The sequence below is a fragment of the Diaphorina citri genome, unplaced genomic scaffold (genome assembly GCF_000475195.1).
Source record: "Diaphorina citri unplaced genomic scaffold, Diaci psyllid genome assembly version 1.1 scaffold2433, whole genome shotgun sequence".
In the NCBI taxonomy this organism is placed as follows: Eukaryota; Metazoa; Arthropoda; class Insecta; order Hemiptera; family Psyllidae; genus Diaphorina; species Diaphorina citri.
Window position 1 is genome coordinate 21,652 of NW_007379855.1, and position 8,422 is coordinate 30,073.

General features: G+C 38.5%; 2 protein-coding genes and 1 long non-coding RNA gene across 4 annotated transcripts in view; 2 read left to right on the forward strand and 1 right to left on the reverse strand.

The window, feature by feature from the left end:
* LOC103518917 (E3 ubiquitin-protein transferase MAEA-like) overlaps positions 1-6,986 on the forward strand; it is a 14,192-nt gene extending 7,206 nt beyond the window's left edge. Inside the window, exons 6-10 of the mRNA XM_026830588.1 lie at positions 872-899; positions 1,518-1,806; positions 2,717-2,869; positions 3,797-4,014; positions 6,618-6,986. Of these exons, the coding sequence (XP_026686389.1) occupies positions 872-899; positions 1,518-1,806; positions 2,717-2,869; positions 3,797-4,014; positions 6,618-6,938 (1,009 nt within the window). The 3' untranslated portion in view covers positions 6,939-6,986. The remainder of the gene's footprint in view (positions 1-871; positions 900-1,517; positions 1,807-2,716; positions 2,870-3,796; positions 4,015-6,617) is intronic.
* On the forward strand, positions 28-1,579 carry LOC113471441. The gene is made up of 3 exons (XR_003394138.1): positions 28-376; positions 999-1,099; positions 1,518-1,579. It is a non-coding gene; the product is annotated as an uncharacterized LOC113471441 (long non-coding RNA).
* On the reverse strand, positions 4,514-5,601 carry LOC103518914 (AP-3 complex subunit beta-2-like). 2 transcript variants are annotated; one of them, XM_008483995.3, is made up of 2 exons: positions 5,470-5,601; positions 4,514-4,675 (listed from the first exon to the last, which is right to left on the reverse strand). In XM_008483995.3, the coding sequence occupies exons 1-2, from the start codon at positions 5,580-5,582 to the stop codon at positions 4,537-4,539; spliced, it is 252 nt and encodes an 83-aa protein (XP_008482217.1). In that variant the 5' UTR covers positions 5,583-5,601; the 3' UTR covers positions 4,514-4,536. The 2 variants fall into 2 exon arrangements, with proteins under 2 accessions (XP_008482217.1, XP_026686386.1); XM_026830585.1 differs by lacking the exon at positions 5,470-5,601 and adding an exon at positions 5,275-5,438.
* Positions 6,987-8,422: the final 1,436 nt, after the last annotated feature.

Genomic DNA, 8,422 nt, shown 5'->3' on the forward strand with positions numbered 1-8,422 from the left:
CTCTTGTAGAAATAAAATTACCTACAGTTTCCAAAGTTACTAGTCAAGTGAAGACGTTGTTCTTTTTCCTATATTATTACAGGCGCGCTAGCCTAAATGGTAACTAGGTTGAAGCTTCGTAAGGAACTTTGGTGCTAATATTGCTGGCCATTTTAATGAACTGAACTGCCTACTCAAAATGCTATAATGGCCAATGCTTGTAATTGAAAATGTTATAACGACCAGTGCTATTAAATCATAGTTCATCCAGTTTCGAAATTTTCTCTCAACTTCCACCGCTCTCAAGAAAATCAAAATTTTCTTAAATTTAAAAGTTTTACCAATTTACAAGTTCTTTTTTCATCTTTCCGGCTTCGACCGCTTTTTCGGTTTTCAGGTAGGTATACTGACTAAACGGTTAGAGATTAGAGATATTGTAAATGTTACAACAGAACACCCAAATAAGCACTATTCAGTAGGATAAGGAAAGTCGTGTGATGTTCACACCAGATTTTTTCTTGTAGATTGATAACATGAAATGAAAACTATAGCTTCTCATTTAAAATTCCGGAAAAATGGCAATTTTTTACCATAAAATGCCACTTCCGGGGGTCGAACCTAGATTTTGACCTAACCATTGAATTTGCCATAGGCCTTTTCCTATCTTCAGAAAAAAACAGAACTTCAAAATTCCCAGCCGTTCAAAAATTATAAGGCCCTCGCTAGGACTTCTGAGACATACTGTATATCTACCAGTGATAGTGAGAGAGGGGGGGACCTGTGAACAAATATAGTAAAAAGATGGTACAAAGGGGTCAAATTCTGTTTTGAGAATCTAGTACTCATTTAGGACTATTGAAGTACAAAATTCAGTACTCAAATTATTTTCCAGTTGGACCCTGCTTTGTGATGTGCTCAGAGTAAGAATCGGAGTTATTCTACTCTGAGCAAATTTCTCATTCCTAAATTCCTATTTTCTTTTATCAATTATTTTATTATTTATCTGCACCTATTTCCAGGAAGCCAGTAATCTTTTGTGTGCCAATTGAATTCTCGCTAATTTGGAACCAACAATATAATCATGACTGATATAAAGTGCTTGGAACATCCTACTCTGAAAGTAAGAACTCGACAAGATTGTTTTGACCCTCGTCTGTATCTTGTACACACCCCTAATATCTTTTGTCCTCAATCAACAATCATCTGTGAAAGAAGAATAGAAAAGAATGAACCTTGTTTATCCTGCCAGACTGGGACTCAATTTCCCTTCACCCAAGCAGTCTAGATATCAGATACCTATTTGATAAGTCTATCCAATCATACAACAGTCCTTTTAAATGATCTTTGAAACTATGGTTTGGATGTATAACACAGGTACCACAAAATAATCATGATGTTAAATTCAATTGATCCCAAGGGCAAGGTAATGCTTAGACCCTTAACAAATGGAGTGTGCCTGAAGGCATGTGATATGTTCCAATCCACTCAACCTTATGATCCACTGTGTGATTTATTTACAATATCCCATCTTCTTACAGGTCCCCTATGAGATTCTGAACAAGAAATTCCGTGCCGTTCAGAAAACCATAGATCGGGAAGTGTCCTATGTCTCCTTAACAAAATATGGAGTGTGCCTGAAGGCATGTGATATGTTCCAATCCACTCAACTTTATGATCCACTGTGTGATTTATTTACAATATCCAATCTTCTTACAAGTCAATCCGAAGCCTTGATCAATCGGAAGAAAACCCAACTGGACCGGATGCTCATCGAGTACTTACTTCTTGAGGAAAGGCTACTATTCAACAGCACAGAAACTTGCCCAGGCTTCCAACATCACAGATTTGACCAATATTGGTAAGGAATTCAGTCAGCAGCTAATGAATTGGAGAAAACCATTGCTAGCTCTGAAAAACCTCCGCTTACCGAAGTAACTCGTCTTCTTGGTGAAATGTTTGAACGTCTGCAGGCTTTGAAAAAAAAGGTAACAAACTAAACACCTTAGTTCTGTATTTTATGTTCTGTAATTTACTGATTGTTTGTCCTACAGTAACTTTCAATTTGTTGAAATTTTGTACTTTTTCAGAAGACATATTTATGCATGAAAAATTGCTACAAAAAGGAGCTGTCACAAATGAGCAGTGACCAATCTCATTATATTGTTAGGTTAAATGCAAAAAGGAGCTTTCACAATTTGAACAGTGACCATTGTTATAGGGTTAGGTTAAACACATAAAGGAGCTTTCTTTTTCAATGTCATGGCTTCTAAATAATTACCCAATGCCCCCTCTTCTAAAGCTCATTTCCCCTATTTACCATATAGAGAAATATAATTATACCCTTTTTTGTGTTTAACCTAACTCCCCTTTATTTCCCCTTTTTAAAGAAAATATGAGAAATAGATTAATCATTAGGGGGCATACTAATACGAGTACCTTCAATGTCCCCCAGGCAGGAGAAAGCATTGGTGAAGAGCTACAAGTGGGCCATGTGTTGTGTCTGTAAATAAAATATCTCGAGAACGGTAAGAGCTAGAGAGTTGAAATTTGGTATGTAGCTGTGAAATGTGACAAGGATGCGACACGAAACTTTTGGGAGTCAATCCAAAGCCTTGATCAATCGGAAGAAAACCCGAATGGACCGGATGCTCATCAAGTACTTCTTGAGGAAAGGCTACTATTCAACAGCACAGAAACTTGCCCAGGCTTCCAACATCACAGATTTGACCAATATTGGTAAGGAGCACGAGTCAATCCGAAGCCTCGATCATTCAGTGGAAGAAAACCCGACTGGACCGAATGCTCATCGAGTACTTCTTGAGGAAAGGCTACTATTCAACAGCACAGAAACTTGCCCAGGCTTCCAACATCACAGATTTGACCAATATTGGTAAGGAATCTAATTCATTGCCAGCCTAGTTAGCTGGGAGGGTAGCCTGTAAGTGCTGGTTATAGCTTTGATTCCCACCACGGGTGACCCGGGCAAACTTTATACTAAAAAGATTAAGTTTGTTCTCAGAACAGCTGGCTTTCTCATATCCTGTTTTCCTTCTCTCTACTTTGCTTTTCAGATAATAAGACCTCAGCAGTTACAGTTATGTACTTACCTCTAGCAAACCTCTTTTTTTTAAGAAAAAATAAAATAGGAATTTGTGCAGTAAAATTATAGTAGTCATGTCTGGACTGAATTCTTATAGCCTTCTGTTGTTCACTTTTATTGTTCTAAAAAAGTAAGCAAATTAATTTAAATTCAATTCTCAAACCTCTTTTTTTTCTTTTTTTTTTTAAGGAAAAATAAAATAGGAAGTTGTGCAGTAAAATTATAGTAGTCATGTCTGGACTAAATTCTTATAGCCTTCTGTTGTTCACTTTTATTGTTCTAAAAAAAGTAAGAAATTAATTTTCAGTTATGTACTTACCTCTAGCAAACCTCTTTTTTTAAGAAAAAATAAAATAGGAAGTTGTGCAGTAAAATTATAGCAGTCATGTCTGGACTGAATTCTTATAGCCTTCTGTTGTTCACTTTTATTGTTCTAAAAAAGTAAGCAAATTAATTTAAATTCAATTCTGGAGTGAAATAATTCAAATAAAATTAATTCTAGAGATAAATAAATAATTCTGTTATTCCTTCAGATGTTTTCCTGGAATCTAATCAGATAGCCGAGTCTCTGCAGCAACACGAAACTTCCAAATGTTTGACATGGTGCCATGAGAATAAATCGAAACTACGCAAGCTACGATTCAATTCTGGAGTGAAATAATTCAAATAAAATTAATTCTAGAGATAAATAAATAATTCTGTTACTTCTTCCTTCAGATGTTTTCCTGGTATCTCATCAGATAGCCGAGTCTCTGCAGCAACACGAAACTTCCAAATGTTTGACATGGTGCCATGAGAATAAATCGAAACTACGCAAGCTACGCTCCGGCCTAGAGTTCAATATGAGAATGCAGGAGTTTATTGAATTGGTAAGTACCGCCATATATCACATAGCTAGATTTCTAAATCATGAATTATTTGTGGTAAAGCTTCACTAATTTTGTTCACAAAAGAGGTTTGATAGAGGAAACTGTTACACCAAAGGTCTACACTACAGGATATACAATAGCCAGCCGTTCCGAAAACGAACCTTACCTTGAGAAGAAATTTCGCCCCGGGCGTAAATCAAATTTTGTTCACAAAAGAGGTTTGATAGAGGAAACTGTTACAACAAAGGTCTACACTACAGGATATACAATAGCCAGCCGTTCCGAAAACGAACCTTACCTTGAGAAGAAATTTCGCCCCGGGCGTAAATCGAACCCGCGACCTAGCGCAATATGACTTTTAGGATAGGACTTTTTATTTTATTTCTTAGGACAGTTCCATCTCGAGCTCAATAAACTTGGGTCTTCCTTCTCTCTTCGATTTCGGAACGATAATACCATAGCAGTTAAAATTCCCCTGTAAAACCTCTAAAAAAAAAAAAAAAAAAAAAAAAAAAAAAAAAGCAGGGCCCGCCCCCCCGGGAATTTTTTAGCGGCAGGATAAACAAGGTATATTCTATTCTATTTTGTTCAAGTGGAATTCAAATGTTTGACCAGTTCATTGAGGAGCATCGAACCCAGGACCATCTTCTCGCAGTTGACCGTGAGTTCTGCACTGTCAATGGTGACCAGAACGAGACAGCTAGAGGAGACACTTGTACCGGCAAACCTGAAACAAGAAGAAGGATAAAGCTGGTTTAGATTTAGATTATGATTTAAAAAGGTGAAAAGATTGCGTAAACCAAGCATTGTGTGAGGTACACAATGAGGCTGCCTTGAAGGGACTGATAAGAAACACCGAACCTATTTAAATAGGGGAAAAAAGGATTTTATCTGTGTTATGATAATCGCATACATATTATCGTCCTCCTGTTATATTCAATACTCTTCAAATGCACGTGGCTGGACTCGAACCCACGTCTCCAGATTAGAAGTCCAACGTATTAACCACTAGGCTACGGAGACGTACATTAAATAGGAAAAGACGGAGGACAGAACAGGAGAAATCCAGCTGTTCTGAGAACGAATATTATCCGTTCAGGATAAAATCCGCCCCGGGTGGGAATCAAACCCGCGATCTAGCGCTTACAAGGCAGACGCGCTACCTTACAAGCTAACTGAGCTGGCTAGCATTCAGTTAGCTTGGAGAGTAACGCGCCTGCCTTGTAAGCGATAGGTCACGGGATCGATTTCCACTTGGAGGGAACTTTATCGTAAAAAAGTGCTTTCGCTATCGCTAGTTGGCTGTAGAAGAAATATACCACTTACCTTAAGACACCATCATCAGGGGGTACTAAGCCGACATTGGCTACTTCGTATTCAGTGGCACCCAGCATTCCCTTGTGTTCATTCATACCGGTTAGCCAGCTGTTCTGAGAAGGAACCTTATCTGTTTAGGATAAAGTTTGTCTCGGCCGGGAATCGAACCCGCAACCTAAAGTTTAGAAGGATTAAACCACTTACCTTAAGACACCATCATTAGAGGGTACTAAGCCGACATTGGCTACTGCGTATACAGTGGAAGGTGTTACTGGTACTTTGGCAGTGGCACCCAGCTTTCCCTTGTGTTCATTCATACCGGTTAATTTGCCTGAAACAAATAATAGAACGAACGAAGTGAACTATAAGTTTCAACTAGTTTTTATCTTTTCAACTTGAAAAAAAAAGATGAGTGTTTCACAGCCGTTTTTATTTCGTAGCAATGAAATAACTGCTACATTAGACGCATGTGGTCTGTGTCGTAGCATGACCATCCCGAAGTTACCGTAGTATAAAGAGAGGTATAAAATCAGACCCAATACACACGATTTTCTGACTTGGGCTCGAACCACCAACTTCCACTTGGGCTCGAACCACCAACTTCCAGATCGCAAGTCCAACAAGGTACCCACTACACCAGAGCCAGTATAACACGTTGAATGCACCAGTTCCCCTTGAATCACTGAAGCTAAGCAAAGTTGCGCGTGGTTAGTGTCCGGATGGGTGACCATCTGGACAATCGTGTGCCCAGATTGTCACCCATCCGGCTGAATAAGGCTTTCCTCGACCTTACTCAAGAGGTTAATATGAATAGAATAGAATAGAATATACCTTGTTTATCCTGCTCGAATGAGACTAAAAAGTCCCTTTACCCCAGCAGTCTAAACAAGGTCTCATGTATTTGGTACAATATTTTCAAAAATAAATTACAATTTTATCATTATTATTGTATTTTATGGGTTTAACATGGGTTTAACATGGTACAATACATAATTAAAACAATAGACCTTGCTTAATTATATATATAAAAAAAAGATAATAAAAATAATGAGAACCTATTGCTGAATGGAGGGAATGGAAAACCCCTCGTCACTAGAGACTTCACCAGTTTTTCTGTGACGAAATTAAATCTACAAAAATAATAGTAATAAAAATAATAATGATGAAAAAATTTTCTTTTTTTTTGAGGCGCTTTAAACCGAGGTTCATAAAATTCCCTACCTCGGCTGAGATTGAACCCACGCCCTCCTGTTTACCAGGCGAGCGTCTTGACCACTACACCACCGAGGCAGACTTAGGATTAAATTCGCCGGTGGCTACTTTCCAATCTAACTAGCCTGAGACATTAATATTTTACATATTATTCTTTTAGACTTGCACACGGTTTAGACCTAATTAAAGTTGTTTCTTCCCCTCCAGGTCTCTCAGCGCTGAAAACCCCCCAATGCTCTTCGGAAGTGATGGAAACCCGCAACAAGTCGTGTCCAGTGTGCATGGAGCCTTTCAACACCCTGGCCAAATCCCTGCCCTACGCTCGCTGTAATCAGTCTAGATTAGTGTGTAGTATTAGTGGACTACAGTTCAATGAGTATAATCAGCCTATGGTATTACCTAATGGATATGTGTATGGAGAACAGGTAGGAATATGGCTAGTTATCTACCTTGGTAATTAATAATTATTCGGAAACCACGACAATGAAAAAGAGCTCCTTTTTACTTTCCTTATCCTATAGGAAGGAAAGTAATGTAATCGGGTCAAATTTCTTGGTAATTAATAATCCCCTACAAAAACACAAATGTGAAAAAAAAAAGGCCAAGTTCCTTTCCAAAAATGTCGGCCTATAAAAGTGGTGAGATCAGAAAATAAAGGCCAAGTCTGCAGTCCCAGTTTTTCGTGCCTTATGAATCTTAATTCCTTCAATTTAGTATGTAGCTGTAAAATGTGACAAGGATGCGACACGAAACTTTTGGTTAAGACCGGTGCAACGGTTGGCGGCATTTTACCGCTTTTTGTAGGGTTGGGACATCGAGACGAAAACATCGATGTTCGATACATCGATGTTTTTAAACTTCGATATATCGAGTATCCGATGTATCGTAATCAAAACATCGATGTTCGATATTATCGGGATTTCGATGTTTTTCAGATTTTCGGTATTATATGGTCCTTTCCGCGTAAATTCCGTATGGGAATTTTTAAGTTCGAGGGAATTTTTTTGGAAACTGAGAAAAAAAATCCCACTTCTTGAGGAACCACAGACATCGAACATCGAAAAATAAAACATCGATGTTCGATGTTTCCATCGAAAGAAAAACATCGATGTTGACATCGATGTTTTTGTTCCGATGTATCGATGTTTTCAAAACATCGATGTCGATGTCCCAACCCTAATGTAATCGGGTCAAATTTTCGATGGTCAGTTTTTAGTGTCAAAACACGATTTGAGGTCCCTAGAGCCTAAATCCAAAGTTTCAGCCATTGGTCCGTGTGTGTGTGTGTGTCTGTCTGTAAACAAAATATCTCGAGAACGGTAAGAGCTAGAGAGTTGAAATTTGGTATGTAGCTGTGAAATGTGACAAGGATGCGACACGAAACTTTTGGTTAAGACCGGTGCAACGGTTGGCGGCATTTTCCCTATAATAACACTAATCACTGCTCTAATTGTGAAAACTCCTTCTTGCATTTAACCTAACCCTATAATAACCAGGGTCACTGCTTGTTTGTGCCAGTTCCTTTGGTAGCAATATTCCACGGACGTGACTTCTACACAAATACCTACCGTGATTTTTTTTCTTTTTTTGAGGTTTGATTTGATAGAGGGACTGTAACTGATAAGCACATCATCCCAAAATCAAAGAGAGAAGGAAGACAGGATAGGAGAAAGGCAGCTGTTCAGAGAATGAATATTATCCATTCAGGATAAAATCTGCCCCAGGTGGGAATTGTAGGTACCTGTGGCCTAGCACTTACAAGGCAGATGCACTGCTAACTAGGCTGGTAACATAGGTTTTATCATCCCAAAATCAAAGGCATTCTGAACACAATCCTTATCTGACTAGAATAAAATTTGCCCCAGGTCACCCAGGTGAGAACAGGAATTGAACCCATGTCTTAGTGCTTACAAGGCAGGCATGCTAACTTCAAAGCTATAGGCTG